Source organism: Rhyacophila brunnea, unplaced genomic scaffold (assembly GCF_057557595.1).
Source record: "Rhyacophila brunnea isolate RB1 unplaced genomic scaffold, BYU_Rbru_1.0 scaffold_3, whole genome shotgun sequence".
NCBI lineage: Eukaryota > Metazoa > Arthropoda > Insecta > Trichoptera > Rhyacophilidae > Rhyacophila > Rhyacophila brunnea.
In genome coordinates this window covers 781,868-799,689 of record NW_028232965.1, presented here as the reverse complement: position 1 = coordinate 799,689, position 17,822 = coordinate 781,868, and the positions used below count along the sequence as shown (strand labels likewise).

Below are 17,822 nucleotides of genomic sequence, written 5' to 3'. Positions count from 1 at the left end.
TATTTGGTTTATATCTACATTATATTGCATGTTCTTTCAGTAACTTCACTTTTACATTATCAAGTTCACGACTTTTGCAGTTGTTTTGCATTTAATTTCGTAATTGAAAAATTTGCAGATGCTTGGTTTTACACTCACGGTGCGAACTGATGATAAAGTTTTTTATACCGCCATATTCGGAGTGGGTATACTCTGTTTAGCAAACATATCATGACGTTAAAATATAAATTATGAATTCTAGAAAAATCATAGAACTCAACAAAGGAAGTCATAAATTTAGTGATCTTTGTTCACATTGTTGTGATGTTCATACACGTAGGTGCTTAAACTGTGACACTATAAAAAAAATGATTATTTTCCTGTTCTTGGAAATAATTCTTAAATACACTTGAAGTTTGAATATCATCCTCGGATAGCAAATACGTACATACTCCAAACTGAATAAATCTGACCATTGAGTTGATTTAGCACTTAATTTCTTCTAAAGAAAAAAACTCGCACTCTGTCAAATGACCATTTGTTTGTTGACGATGACTAGTGTTTGGATTAAACATATTTGTTTATTATCAGTTTGAGTGATAATGCTATTCAATGGAAAGATACCATCATCCTCGAACGTCAATGGAAATCATATCTCACATCTGATTCATGTTTTAATGATATCAAACCCTTTTCAAAACTAATTGCTTTATTCCCCGTGTATGAATAACATCAATTCATAATTTATAATAACTTTTTAAACAAAATAACAGTCTTAATGATAGTTCATTATCTTTATGCAGTTTTTTGTTAAAAATCAGAAAAATAACTGATTCACAATAAACAAGAAATCTTTCAGCATTATTTATAATATTCCATACATCAATGTATGGGATATCTTTAAAAAAAAAATTTGGATTGATTAATTTTCGAGCACTGAAATGAAAGAATTAATTAATCAATTACATTAGAAGGAACTCTTGTATCCATCCATTGTGGAAACCAGGAATTATTATGAGCAGTTTTGATTGGCAACGTTAGACTGAACATTCTAATAAGGAATTGATCCTCCCATCATTGTGACACGGGCACGTTTCCACATGTTATTTTTATCTCCACTGCCCTGCTGCACGGACTGATGAAAACAACTTCCAAACATGACATGTCATGCAGAAATCTCTGCCGGCAGTACAATAAGCTGCCCTGCGTTGTGCGAACCGCGCTGCTTGCGCGCTAACGTGCGCTTAGACATATTATCTAAGCTAAACAAGAAAAACAACACACCGTTTTGTATTTGAAGAATTTAGATGGAAAAGGTAATGATTAAAAAAATAAGTATTTCATAAAAAAACATTTATAATAAAGATAAATACATACATTATTCCTTTCAAATATCAAGAGGTACCTAATAATTATTATTGATCATCTTTTACATGATATAACCAATATTTGAATACATCAAAAAAATATCATTAATTAACACAATGAAGAAAATATTGTTCCAAAAGAATTAATATAATATTATCCAAAACCAATATTTTCTGATAGCTTACAAGTTAGTGTAAATACATTGGCTGTAAATTGTATTGTTCAAACATCATAAATTAACTAGGTATTTAAAAAATGCATATGCAGGGAATATTCGAGAGAATTAATATATAATAACAATCTGTCACTCCTGTGATGTAGGCACCTAACGAAAAGAACTTTATTCATTTGCCATTTTTTATAGTATTATAGAAATATAAAAAAATGTGTCTTATTCATTCATCAAAACTTTTTTTATAAAAGAAAGAATTTCACAAATTGTCATTTAGAGTTTTAGACAAATAAATAAATGTTATCTTCGTGTCAGTATACTATATCTATTTTCATTATATTTTCAAATACCTATTCAATTATATCATGTGTTTCTTAAACGTATTAAATAACTTGATGTATTATTCTAAAGAAGAATATGTTTCATTGACGTTAAAAAATTCCACCCTTGGTTAAAGCCAAGATAATCTTGCTCTATATACGAAGATAATATCTTAATAAAACCTAAAATATTTTTTAGACGATATGTAAGTATAAACAAAGTAATATTTCCTTTGTTTATTTCAATAAAATGAATTCTTCTAAAGAAAAAATTATATTATAGGTACTTACTTATACTGCGTAATTTATTTCAACATTTGAAACAATTTTTTTATGATACATTATAATAAAACTTATTCAAATTTCCTGTACAGTTGATGGGAGTGAAAACAATAAATAGATTTTTAAGATACTAAAATGACAAATGTAAACTGTTTGTATTACTGGATAATAACATAATATAGTTTAATAAAATATAGGTTACCAATTTACCTAAATACTTAATAATAGTTAATTCTTATTAAGTATATAATTATTTGAGCACATGTTTCTTATATATTTTATATTTAATAATCATTTTTGTTACCATCATACCACCATTTACGTTAAGTATTAATTATATCACCATTCAATAATAAAGAGCCCCTTATTAAACTAACAACAAATCATTATTCATTCAACAACAAAAAATATATAAGTAGGTATGAAGATCACCATTTTCTGTGAAATCTAGTCACTAATGATGAAATTATAAACAAATTATAAGATTTTAGCGCTGTGGCAAGTAATATTTTATAACTAATTGTATTATTCAATATTTTACTAACATCATTAAATAAAAGTGTATAATTGGACACAAATATCGGTAACTTTATCAAATTTAGATGCCTATAAAAGAGTCAAATTAACTCAACAATGCAATGCAATAATATAACTCGAACACCAATCAATACGTTTTAACAAAAATAAACACAGTAATCTATGATACGCATTGTCGATAGGTAGAATAAAATTGGGTTAAGTAGGCAACCTTAGAGAGTTCTAGGTTACCTATATAGCTAACTTAGTAAAAGTTATCACAACAATAATATATATTTTATTATATTATTTTACGACCCACCGATGACAGATAATTTGTCAAATTCATTGATAGCCATGACAGATACTTGTCAGATAATACACCAATCATTTTCATAAAAAAAAATATAATGGTAGGTAAGTAGGCACATTAAAATAGGTATAGAATTTGTAGATATCATAATGATAATAAAACTGTGAACTAGGTATAACACATAGACATAAGAGTAATGTATTTCAATATTTTGTTTCGATAGTATGTACGTTATTTTATGCTAATTTGAGGATAATACAATATAATGTAAGTACCTATTCAAATTGGCCACTGCTTTACCTTTTTATTAGTAAACCATTTCAATGAAAACATTGAGTTTTTCAGCCTTGAATCTATATTAGACAACATAGTTGTATCACACTTAAAATATAGATTAAAAATAGAATACATTTAGAAACCTTAGAAAATTAATAATGTGTAATAAAACATTATTCTTCACCTGTCATTTTATCTGTCAACATGACATTTCTTTTAATATCACGAAGAAAACTTCTTTACCGATAGAAAAAATGTTGAAATATTATTATTGACCAGAAGCGGCATGGTCTATGAGTACCCTCTGTCGTGCGCCACCGCAACTGTCAGCCAACTTGTTTATCGATAAATTGTACAGAGGCGATGTTGCGCTTGAAATTGAAACACCATTTCCATTATGCATTTTCCCGGAGATGTCGCTGTCTCTTTTTTCGAGTGCCTGAAATTATAAGGATTTTTTTTTATTTATGCGAGATTAGTTCAGAAATAAAAAATCAAATTTACCTCGATTACACACCAATAATAATTACGGTTTAAAATACATAACTAATAAAAAAGCCTGAAATTTTTGAACTTTAACAAAACGAATAAAAAGTACTTATTAGAAATACACCTTGAATGTGGCATTATTTTTGTTTGTAATTATTGTCTAGGTAACTGTAAAGTATGCTATTCAATTCTTATCTATATCTTACTGATTATGCGGGTCTATTCTATACACAAAGCGACTATCGACCGCTAAAGTGATAAAGTGGTAGTATTTATAACATATTTGTATTGAGGTATTATTGTTACAATAAGTTAGCCGTCCAAACAGTCAAAACTGTCTATCTCGCTCTAAATTTTATCACAGCCAAGAGAGGTGCTGTTAAAATAATAACACTTATTGCAAGAATTACAACTAACTTATTGTAATTGTTACAATAAGTGCTAATACTTTGATACAAACCTACCCTAAGTTTGATAATATTTATCTCTTTATCGCTTTAGCGGTCGATAAGGTTTAGTATAGAATAGACCCAATGAAAAGTTGTGCTCCATAAACGTAGTGCATTCTTGGAATCTGAATAAATATATTATTATGCTTACCCTTTTGGCTTCGGCTGCCTTTTTCTTCAAATATGTCTGCTTGTAGAAGTCTGAGAAGAGGAAGTAGAACATGATGGCGTGCAGTCCGATGAACCAGACGAAGGCGCGAGGATAGTTGCAGTCCGTGAACACCAGTTGGAAGGCGTGGATCATCACCAACACGAATTGAGTCTGTAATGAAATAATATATTCATCTTAAAAACCTTATTTACATAAAATTTATTATGTGCTAATATTATTGGACTGATAAATTGTGAAATAGAAACGTTTGCTGCTGAACTACGGTCTAATAAGGATGTCTAATAGTTTTAATTAATAATTCTGTAACTTATCGGGTATTATTATTGGTTTGATACATAGTAACTCTATACGTCATTAATACCTATACTAAATGTTTTAAACATTTATGGATGTTGAAGAGGCATTCAGATGGAACGGGGCAAATCATCAGGGTGATTATCCAGTATCCACCTCATAGATTGCATTTATTTTCTGGTTTATTATGTTCTTCGCTATTTATAATGCGTAGGTATTGTAATATGCTTAAAGTTCCGTGTCGTCAACAAATTAATAAGGGTGATAGATGGTTATGTTATAACTGTTATAATTATTATAGACTGTCACACACAAAATCATTTTGACATGGGTATTGCGGGATCAAAAGAGTTATCGGTTCATAACAATATATCAACCGTTTAACCAAAAATAATTGTCACTAAACGTAAAATATGTCGGTAAATATCTACCTGTATGTAGATAGATAAGTACTTTAAAAATGATTTTGTTTATTTTATCGTAGGCACAAACAGCGTTTTTTGTTGGAAAATATCATTTTATATTCTGATTGTTTTGACTAATCTCGGATTTCGGAGATCGGGTAATACTCGTACCTTCTTTATTCGAAATGACAGGATTGAAAATTCCAGCCGGAACTGTAATCATTGTTTTGTATTTTATCAGTTTACTAATAATATTAAACATGCGTGTCCAACCTGCGAACACCTGACATTTATTTTGAAAATCATAGGTACTTTTTCGTAAACAAAAGCTGTCGAATTCTGGACGGAGATTTTTTGATTTTTTATCCTTCACGAACATGCATCAATTTAACTCTAAATGTAATATTAATAATCGTATTCTTAGTATTGTATATAATTAGTATTATATTAGATTAGTAACTGCGTGGTTACCCCGTGTATTACACCCCTTACTCCAGAAGACGCACATCATAAATCCCTTATTATTAATTTTAGTATAACCAAAATAAAAACGTTACAAGCGGCTGTTCGTGAGACATATTTATTTAAAAATTGCGATTATACCAAACTCAAAAAGGATCTCTCCGCAGTATCTTGGGAAACTATTATGTTACCAAACATGAATATGTAAGATGCCTCGGCTTGTTTCTATGCTAAACTTTGGGAGTTAATTGATACTAACGTACCGAAAAAATGCATAACTCCAATTCATCGTTATCCTCCCTGGTTTTCCAAACCCCTAATAAAAGTTATAAATGAAAAACTAAAGTATCATAAGAAATAGAAAAAGTACAGTAGCCCCATAGATTATGATACATTTGTCATTTTAAGAAAAAGGCAAAAACGCCTTGCTAAAAAATGTTATGAAGACTTCATCTTACGGGCAGAAAAATTCATTAAGCGAAACTCAAAATGTTTTTGGTCATTCGTTAAATCCAAATCCAATGGGTCCAATATTCCCGGTGAAATGCTCCTTGATGAAAAAAATTGTTTCAGATGGCAAATCTATATGTAATTTTATTCAATGACTATTTTAAATCTGTATTTATTCCGTCATCCTTACCTGTTTTGCAAGACGTTAGCACTATGATAATTAATTTAATAACATTCACTCCGTCATCAGCTCTTTCATACATTAAAATTATAGACATAAATAAAGGCGCCGGTTCTGATCGTATTCCTCCCATTTTGATTGCTTCTTGTGGAAACGAATTGGCCTCCCCATTATCAATTTTATTTAACTTTTCTGTTAAAAGTGGATGTTTTCCTGATGTATGGAAGAAAGCATTAATTACTCCAATATTTAAAAGTGGGGACAAAAGCGTCATTACTAATTACAGGCCGATATCGAAACTTCCTATTTTCGGAAAAATGTTAGAAAAGATCATTTCCGACCATATTTTTGCAGCTCTACGTAACTTTATCACACCAAATCAACATGGTTTTTTTAGGAGACGCTCCGTAGAAACTAACCTACTCGAATTCACTGATTTCATACTTAATTCTATGTGCAGTAAAACACAAGTGGACGCTATATATACGGACTTTTCTAAAGCTTTCGACAAAATCAATCACTGCATCTTACTTAAAAAACTCTGGGCCCTAGGGATTCACGGGGATTTATTCCGTTGGATTTCTTCATACATCTCAAATCGGTCGCAAGCTGTTGCAATTAAAGGATTCGTCTCCAGTTTTATACACATTCCATCTGGAGTACGGCAGGGGTCCCACCTTGGTCCCTTATTATTCATCTTATATATTAATGATATGAGCACCTGTTTTCTTAACTCACATTTTTCCATCTATGCAGATGACACAAAAAAAAATAAAAATATCTCTTCAGTCGATGATTGTATTGAGTTACAATCTGACTTAGATAGACTGTATAGATACTGTCAACTGAATCACCTTTATCTAAGCGTCAACAAATGCTCGTCAATAAAATTCTCCAGAAGTATGAACCCCATCAACACAGAATACAAACTAGGAGTCGAACCCTTGAAACGCAGCTCAAAAATACGTGACCTGGGTGTTATAATGGATAATAAGATGAATTTTAACGCTCATATCAATGAAACCATCAATAAAGCATTAAAATTACTAGGTTTTATCCTTCGGATCTCTAAGCCATTCAGATCACCTGATGTTCTGAAGGTTCTTTACTTATCTTATGTTAGATTCTTAGTTGAGTATGCCTCTGTCGTGTGGAATCCACAGTACGTTACTTGAACTTGTTACGTTCGAAGCGGTGCAAAAGCGATTTCGCAAGCACGTTAATTTTAAAGCCTACTGTTATGATTTATCTAATTCTACTTCGACCGCTGCAACTTTTATGGTACCATCTTTGGAAAGTCGACGTTCTATATCTGATCAATATTTTCTTTTCAAAATTATCAATGGTTTTTTTGACTCGCCAAACCTACTCGAAAGGGTGGGTTTCCATTGTCCATCAAGATTTACGCGAAACCAAACTTTGTACCATATCAGTCGTAGCGGTTCTAATTATGCACAAAACTCCTTTATTCGGCGCTCTTGCTTAAATTATAATATGTATTTCTCCACTGTTGATCCGTTTAATAATTCACCTGTTTCATTTAAACATGCTATCTCCAAAATTTTGTATAAATAGAAATATAATGTAATTACTTATACCTACCTACATATATATATTCTTTTATTTTTTACGTTACTTTTTTATTTTCCTTTTTTATCTTTTGTATATCTTTAATTATCCATTATTCTTCCTCATTTTTCTCATGTAATATTCTTATGTAATTTCTTTATATTTATGTTATTTGTACTCTTTATCTTGTTAGGCTTAACTATATTATAATGTATATATGGAAACTTTGCTGGTTGCAATAACTTTTTATTATTATATTTTGAATTTCTGTAAACAATATGTAACTGTTTGTTTTCCTTAATAAATAATAAAAAAAAAATAGTAAGACCTAAAAATACGATTTTTTTCTATGTGTGGCCCAAAAGAATGTGTATTCACTCAAAGTGGCTCAGCGAAATCAAAAGGTTGGGCACCCATGATATAACAAGTTATTCAAAATATTACTCCTCCGATATTTTTAATTGATAGTACAACTACGAGCTGAAGAACGCGTAGGTATCAAGAATTATTTTTTTTAATTTTTAGCTAGGTAAGGTATATACGTATAAATTGTATCTTTCATATTCTATCAGTAAATAAATGCTCCTAGTAAAATTTATACCTACTCGTTAGTTATCGGTTCTTATAAAAATAAGTTATTTTATATTGAAATAGTATGAAAGCGAGGGATAGGATTACCGGAAGTTCAAAACCGGTAAACAATTATTTATCAATACCGTAATACCGGTTTCATAAAAACAAAATACAGGTATTTTTCTTTTTGGTTTCTGTTTTTCGTAAATGAATTTAATGGTATTTTTCGATTCTTACTACTATATTGTACCTATATTAAATTTAGTGAATAAATTTTATGCTGCCAAAACGTAAATAATATATTGACTGAAACCAACGAAGGTTAAATAAAACAAAATCCCTCAAATATACTTATAGAATTGTCACGATGAATTAACATATTTCGGAAAAGAAAACATTCTTGGCAAATATTTTCAATTATTCTATATCTAAAAGTTGAATTTGAGAGAGATTTTCTTGCACCCGGATTTATAAGTATTACTAATTATACTTATAGCATTTGTAAAAATCAGCATTTTTACAATATTATGATCAATATATGTATGAAGGTCAACATAATAAAATGTAGGTTGCTATAAAATAATATTTTAAAGATTTGAATAGCTATATTATTATTGATAGGTACATCTTTCTTTCTATATGTTTTAACGAATACCGGTATTAATACTGGTATTCAATAAGAAATACCGGTGGGAATGATATTCTATTCATTTGGTATTGCAATCCCTAATGAAAGCTAATCACGAAAATCTGGTTTTCACACATTCAACAAATCAACAATTGGGATCTACAAATCAAGTTAGATCCTGAGCATTCACGATTCCAAATTTCAGATGGAAATCCTCGTATCTTTTTCTATCCAAGGAAAAAAAACAATCTGTCTAATGGTCATACATAGTCAATTCATTAAACCAGTTTGGCAAGACTTATAATACATAGATGGTTTTCTCCTTAAAATGATTAATGTAGGTACTGCGCACTGGAATCTAATAATGGCAGGTATATTATTATTATTGGCCATTAAATATTTAGAAGCAATGAATATGAATATAAAAAAATATCCGCATTGGTACATATTTAACGCTTATAGCTAAACCAGAATTTCCCAAATGAGGTTTCGCGAAAATTGTTAGTTTTTCGAAGATATAATTTTAACAAAGTACTAGCTGAAAATATCCTAATTGCAATTACAGTCACGATAATTTAAAATAATATAATATATTGTGTATTCACCACTCAGCTGTACGTTTGCATTCATATCTAGTGGCTACCGAGATAAGAATATTTGAATCGTTGCAAGAGAATAATATGTAGGCATATTATATTCTTTTCTGCTATAAATTTCGATTTTTTTGGTCGATTAAAAAAATTATTTCGTGGTTATCTAAAATTGCGTATCTTGCCGTAAAATCATACAATTCAATGACGTACGTTCATCACTTCAAAGCAGAAAATACTTAAAACATTTTTACCGTCCGGGATGTTACAATATTTGATCTCAGCTGTGAAGCTGAAAGTCTTTTGCAAGGTAAAAAAAATATCCTACATTTTCTTTCTGTGCCCCACTAAAATTTAACATGAAAGGTTTTCGTGACTAAAATTAATTAGGAAACGCTGAGATAATATTCTTCTTCTTCTTCCACCCTGTCACGTCCCAACATTGAGGCATAGGGCAAGCACAAGTTGGCGCCACTTTCCTCGGTCCATCGCCAACTGCTTGCCCCATACCCCAATACTAGGGTGTGACAGTATGAGTAAATATACCGTCTTTGTTTCTCTGGTTACTAAGCTTCGATACATTACAGCTAACGATTTTTTATAAATTGTCCATTAAATGATAGTATTAACAATTATTTTATTTTTAGACAGTTATTATTATGTTTAAGCAAGCCATATTCTACATTTGCCTCATAATTTATAAGCCAAGCACCGAAAGAAAGCTAAACAAAGGCAAATACTATTAGGTAGGTAGGTACGTATTAATATTTTCCCTCAAATACTTCAACTCCTTACACTCCCTTATTACGGCATGTATGTTAAGTTTTTATCACATTCAAAATATGTATTGATATTTTGTAAATAAACTATTATAGCTACTTAACAACAAATAAGTCGCTGAAAATGATATTTGAGGATTACTGCGGGCAGTTTTGATTACAGGAGTGTCCGAAATTTTATACGTACTTTTTTAATGAAAATAAAAAGATGTATAATATGTACTATACATAATATATATAATACTACAACATGCCAAAAGGTGCAATGACAGTCGCGTATTTAGTAATAGAAGTTAAACAATCACAAACACCAAGACTTTTAGAAAAATCACCTAAATATTATATTGTGACCTCACCGGGAATTGAGATTAAATTCACGTCCAAATAAAACAATACGTAATAAAATCCATGTAAATATAAGGAAAATACTGAAGAAAATCGGTAGGTTATTAAAATTTGAAAAAGTGCAATCATATCTTAGAATTTCATAAAATTCTGGAAAGTGCTTATAAGTATCAAGTCGTACTTATCAAATATCTGTTAATAAAGACACCCCAATTATCAGATATTTATTAACAATCGAAATCAAAAGTTCTAACTGGAACATTAGTCTGCAATACTCTATGAATAACGCGGATTTTTTCTTGATCTCAATGATATACGGCCATCCCTTTCCTGTATGACAGACCACGATTAACTGTGCTATGGCGAAATTTAGTGCCTACACTATCTACGTACATTTTACAAATAAGCGCTTAGGCAGCAAAGAATTATTGGTGATATACCTACTTATAGGTACCGGTTTTACAAAACAGTGTATTCAATTGAGAGAAAACGTAGTTATATAAAAGGTTTAATCGGAAAGTATAGGTACCTATAGGTCCATAATAAGCGATAAAACGTGAGAAGTCAATCATATTAAAATAACGGGGCATGAAATTTCGTATCTACCGAGGTACTATCCCAAGCAGAAAAAAATGCGTAGTCAAAACAAGTTTTCTTAGCTTTTGGAACATGCTATAAATACTTACATACTACCTAAGATTGGATTATCGCGAGGTATTCGAGAAAAACATCACAGCTTCTACCTAAAACTCGCATATTGCTAACATTGGTCGCGGCTAGGGATTCCAATCCCGGGATCCCAAGCTATTTTCGATACCTATGAATCGCGGGATTGATAAACATAATCCCGGGATTTCGGGATTGATTTTTTTATCAATTTTTATGGAACAAAATAAAAGCGAAAATATAACAGAAAAAATACTTTTAATAAAAAATAGCTACATTAAAAATAAACTCAGTTTGAATGAAGTTTGATTTATACCCATGTGTAAGTTGCCGATTCATTTTATTATTTCAAATAAATTATTAAAAAAGAGAAAGATTGGAAAAAAACAATGCTTCATTCAATTCCACCATGATCTCATACTTTTTACGGCAATTTCATATTTGACTGACTAATTAGATTTAAGAAGCGGAAAGGCCATAAGTAGGTACGCCATGATTATTTGCTTTACTATTTTAAATCTCGCTAATCCATTCGTTAAGTCTTTACTATCAGAAACAGCAATCTCGTATTAAATTCACATTATCATTTATATATATATATATATTTATATTTAATATTATTTACTCCATTAAACTTATGTTTTTCCAAGATTGAACGTAGATATAGAATATTAACAATAAATGTCTTAAATATTATAAATTATACTAGATTTATTTTTGACCGATTTTATCAATGTTATGTGTAAATATAAAATTTTTATATTAACAATTAAAAAAAGCCAATCCCGGGATCAGAATTTTGGCTCGGGATTGGATTCCCTAGTCGCGGCTACTATGCCAATCAGAAATATAGTCAGGGTAACATAACTGATATCATAAAAGTAACAATAATTACAGTTACAAATACGAATTTCATAAATAATGATTAATATTTTGAATGTTCAGTCAGGAAAAGTTTGTATGTAAAATAGTGTTCGATTCTTCTGGCAGTATAGGCAACTCTTTGTCGGTTCGGTGGTTGAACTTTGAGATAGGTAAAATTTATACAGCGAAAAGTTTATAAGAACGATTACTTAGCTATATTATATTGTTTTCAGGCAACGTCAACTGATTGTTAATAGCACGTTGTCATAACACGATTGTTCATTATAGGTAGGTTTTATTATTATTTTAAAATTCTTATAAGTAGATTTTATTTTCTGAGGTCGATCAGCATTTTCAAGGTATGCAATAAATACTATTATAAACAAACAATCAAGTCGTATTGAATATCATTTGTCCGTTTCTGTCAAATGAAAAATTGTATCGAGTACCGATTATCTATGCAAATACGAAATACTTATTACAATTATAGAATGTTATTATATTATTTAAACATTTTAAACTATTTAAATTAGTGGTGCACACCCTATTTGAAAGAAAGGCCGATTTATCCATTTTATAATTTTTCACGGGCTGCAGTGGGTAAAATTGTTGAAAAATAATGATATAATATTATACTAGACGAGACACATTTTATTATTTTAAATTCAATAGTTGCATACAGCTACTCCAATCACTCTCCACTCTGCATTACGTGCATATGTATTTTCACGGGAGAACTTACATAGTATTCAAATTTTGTCGTATTCAATGAAAAATTTGGTGATGAAGTAACTTTACTGTTATTTTGGGCCGCAACATATGCTATTTTGGGCAGTATTCGACCAGGGGCCCGTGGTTTATGCATCGCTAAGTTTAACTGTATGACATTTTTGTACGAATGCGTCAACTAACATATTATTATAATATGTACCCAGTTAGTATTGCAATACTTGCAAATTGAAATAGCCTTGTCCGAATGGGACAGTTAGGGACATTATATCCGCGAAGTGTGGGTTTATTTAAATAAGCCAGTACTAAAAATATGTTAAGATATTGATAATCAAATTTATGATTGTTATTTTATATTTTATGATGTGAAGTTTTTTATACCATAATATTTATACCATTGTGTGCCAATTAAAAAATATATTTTTTCAATTTCCAGAAAATTCGCCGATTATTTATTGTTTTGATAATCTGTCAACTATGCATACGGCTCATAATTAGTTTTTTTTACATAACGTTGAGATCTTTGCTTGGATATTCTTCTAATAACTAAAGCTTCTACGAACCATTAGAAATAACCAGAGAAAAAGAGAAAAATCCTTAGTCGCTAATTTGACGCATTGTAACGTCCAGTTTTGATATACATGTAAAAATGAAAAACACCTGTAGGTACTGCTACATTGAGTTATTATTTTATTCTAACACATTTCGAATATCTATTTATTATATACCTATACATATTATTATATCGATTAGTCTGAACATTAATTCTTTTTTCACTGGTTTGAACCATACTCACGATTATTTTGGCAATATTCATCTTATTACCTGATGGTTTTTGTTGATCTTATAGTTTGTTCTGATAGATTAAATATACTTTTATTTGTTCATGTTAGTCTTTTGACATGCAGCAGTGCTGAAAACTTTGATAAGATCTCTATTAAATGCAATCTTACAATAATATATGTTGCAATATTTTTATTTTATTGTTTTTCAATTTGTGTGAGTTTATGGACCTAATAGGTTGAGCAAGTGGCATGAATATATATAATATATATGTAAATACATACTAGTGGTAAAGACTGTGAGGCATGAGAAATTATGTAGGTTAGTACATATTTAAATACTGTTGGGTCTGTCACTTTGTTAAAATTAAAAAAAAAACAGTTAAAATAAACCGAGATAATATGTTGAATATGACAGAATACATTTCCTTTCATTAGTATTATAATACTACTGATAAAACACATTGATCACTGTGAAAACATGATTTTTTATTTGCATTTTATTCACATTCATCCAACAATCAGTCTTTGCAACTGATGCACATATAGAAAGTTTGGATGTCAAATGAGTTTAACATATTAAAAGATATTTTTTCACATTCTTTCAGATTAACACTAAAAATATAGCCACAAGTAGGTAATATATTGTATCCTCTGAAGTGGGAGTACTTATGGTGCCATAAAGAAATGACTCGTACCATGGAATTATTCCAATGACATTATGACTAACTATTACTTATTAATTTGATTATGTGAGTAGATTGCTTTCTGCATAACATGATGCAATAGGGACTAATTTTAATTCAGAAATACCTATTAGTAAGTACCTAACCATCAATGGCGTGCGATGTCTTCTGAAATCACGAATGCTCTTCAAAAGCATATGCATATATTCCAATTTTGAAATACATTATTTCCACTGAATAATCGATGACAGATTATCAAAAAATTATTGTGTTGTCATTAGTCATCAGTAGGGATTCCAATCCCGGGATCCCGAGCTATTTTCGATACCTATGAATCCCGGAATTGATAAACATAATCCCGGGATTTCGGGATTGATTTTTTATCATTTTTTATGGAAAATAAAATAAAAGCGAAAATATAACAGAAAAAATACTTTTAATAAAAAATAACTACATTAGAAATAAACTGAGTTTGAATGAAGTTTGATTTATACCCATGTGTAGGTTGCCGAATCATTTTATTTTTTCACATAAATTATTAAAAATGGAAAGATTGGAAAAAACAATGATTCGCACTTTTAACAAAGTAATTCCACCATGATATCCATACGTTTTACGGCAGTTTCGTATTTGGCTGACTAATTAGATTTATGAAGCGGAAAGGCCATAAGTACGCCATGATTATTTGCTTTACTATTTTAAATCTCGCTAATCCATTCATTAAGTCTTTACTATCAGAAACAGCAATCTCGTATTAAATTCACATTATTATTTATATTACAATATTATTTACTCCATTAAACTTGTGTATTTCCAAGATTGAACGTATACAATATTAATAATAAATGTCTTAAATAGTATAAATTATACTAGATTTATTTTTGACCGATTTTATCAATGTTATTTGTCAATATATAAATTTTATATTAACAATGGAAAAAATGCCAATCCCGGGACTAGTCCCGGGATCCCGGGATTGTCAAATTGTAATCCCGGGATCAGAATTTTGGCTCGGGATTGGATTCCCTAGTCATCAGGTCCAAATGAAATTATAAGTTGAAAACGCTATATCAAAATAATGGGGAACTACTAGCAAAGCATGAAAAAGATTTTACAAAATAGCTAGTCCCACACGACAGCACATATTTTTATCGCATAGGGAGTAGTACCCGGTTACGAGTATGCCATTTATTTATTGGATTTGTGGATACTTAAACATTCGTAAAATATTTTGGAATAACAATTAAGGTATGCGTAACATTCACAGCATCTATGGACCGCATACCATTGTTAACCATACACCTACACTGTTTTTACATGCAAGAAAATATATGTTGCAAATAAAAATGACAACCTCAGACTAAGAATACCTGTAAACAATTTTTAATTGTGATTCATATTATCTAGGCACCTTGTGATAGTTATGTGGGTAAGTAATTTAATTATTCAACGGATGAAGGTAAATCAACAAACACGTGCAACAAATCATGTTGTACAATGTAGTAAAGTTATAGGAAAACTCTTACAAAATTTCCAAGTAATTTTCCACCGTGAGAAAATTTTTACTACTTTTATTAATAATCAACATTGCAGAATTGAAATGCTGAATAAGTTATGAAATACTTCACAGCTATAAAATCATAAATACGTTACATAATATTTTGTTTACTTATATTGATTATATTTAACTCATAAAGTTATGTTTTTAATGCAAAAATAATTGTTAGTAATTCTCTTAACTCATTAAGACTATGGCGTTCATTCAAACACACATTAAAAAAAACAAGTGAATTTTCCAGACGCAGATTCGATCCTGCGACCCACAAGTCTGGCGTTCTGTTAATACTATCGACCGAAGGTATTTGATGGAATTAGAATTTAACACTATATAATAAATAATAAAAGTATTTATTTTATTCTACAATATATTTTTAATGCGTTTTCTAACTAGGTACGCTCGTTTCCCCGCTTAATGCCACTACATGTTGAAACTATATATTATAGCGCCTGTACACGTACATGGATTTAGTTGCGCCCAATAGTGTGTATTTTAAACTATCGCGATAATAACTGGTTACACGTAAAAGTGCTGACTTTCTCGCCAATTTCATTCTACAAGAGTAAGCGAGACGCGATGTTGTCATTTTATTGTACTATTTGAGAGGTCGTGAAAATAGGTTAACCTAAGATTAAGTCTGCGTGGTGTAGTTCGTTTTTTACCGGCAAGTTCGCCACTATCGTTCTACTGCGCAGATGCAGATATCGAACAAATCCCAACTGTCGCGTGAAAATTCAGAAGCTTCCGAACTTTTTTGATTTATGCACGCACTCTTGCAACTTGCGCGATAATACATATTTACACGTGCATTTTCATGTGCACGTGTAAACGGGGTATTATGTTAGGTTGACAATAATGATATGAACAACGAAATATCTCAATTAAGCGAGCATACTATACATATTTATATGAGGTTAGACCGAAAGGGACTCGAACACACGTCTTTCACTTTCCGAGTGAGTGCTTTAGCCTCTAAGCTATCGATACGTCTATGATTCACGTGAATTATTTCTTATCATCATCATCAGCCGGGGTCAATCCACTGCTGGATAAAGGCCTCCCCAGGTTTCTTCCAACTCTCTCGGTCCTGTGTCATTCGCTGCCACGTATTTCCGCCGAATTTTACCAGTTCGTCAATCCAGCGGCTTTAAGGGCGACCCTGTGGCCGTTTCGTGCCTCGTAGGTACCACTGGATGACGGCATTTGTCCAGCGGCCGTCCTTTCGGCGAGCAATGTGCCCCGCCCATCTCCATTTCAGCTTGGGCTCATTATTTCTTATATTTACGCTTAAATTGAGGTACTTCATATTCCACCAATCAGGAAGCAATCTAATAATGAATTAAGGTACTCTTAAATTACATTATTAACTCAATAGTAACCGACGTCTGATGCAATGGCTGATAATCTATCATAAAGAAGATTGCCTTCTGATTGGTGAAATTCGAAATACCTCAGTTTAAACGTAAATATAAAAAAATAATTGGCATGAATCATAAACCGATCGATGGTTTTATTGGTAATATAATGATAATATTAGTAGGTGTATATGTATAGGAAATGGTTATATAATTTTTCTGGCCTCTAAAATGATGACAACCATGAGTTTTTTTTAATTATGATAATCTACTAATATTTATCGGAAAACTTAATTCCATAAAACTAATTGATAATAATTACTTACAATTTCTCACCTTCACCTTCTAGTGGTATTCAAACTGTGGGTAGGTATATTAGTTACATTGAATTTATATCCGGATTTTTATTGATAATACTAACAAGAGTGATAAACCAAAATGAAGAAATGAAACTTTTTTATCACCCTATAAACATGTCAATGTAATAAGCAATTCTTTTTTTTAAATAACCACTTCAAAAAGGATTTAATACGAATGAGTATACCTATTTATATTGAAGAAAATGATTAGA

General features: G+C 30.6%; 1 protein-coding gene across 3 annotated transcripts in view; it reads right to left on the bottom strand.

Annotated features, from left to right (window-relative positions):
• Window positions 1–3,368: 3,368 nt before the first annotated feature.
• Window positions 3,369–17,822, bottom strand: part of LOC147067723 (very long chain fatty acid elongase AAEL008004-like) — a 110,026-nt gene continuing 95,572 nt past the window's right edge. For all 3 annotated transcript variants that reach the window (XM_085952864.1, XM_085952865.1, XM_085952866.1), the window contains 2 exons: window positions 4,316–4,486; window positions 3,369–3,665 (listed from right to left, as the gene is read on the bottom strand). In XM_085952864.1, coding sequence (XP_085808990.1) covers window positions 3,495–3,665; window positions 4,316–4,486 — 342 coding nt within the window. In that variant the 3' untranslated portion in view covers window positions 3,369–3,494. The remainder of the gene's footprint in view (window positions 3,666–4,315; window positions 4,487–17,822) is intronic.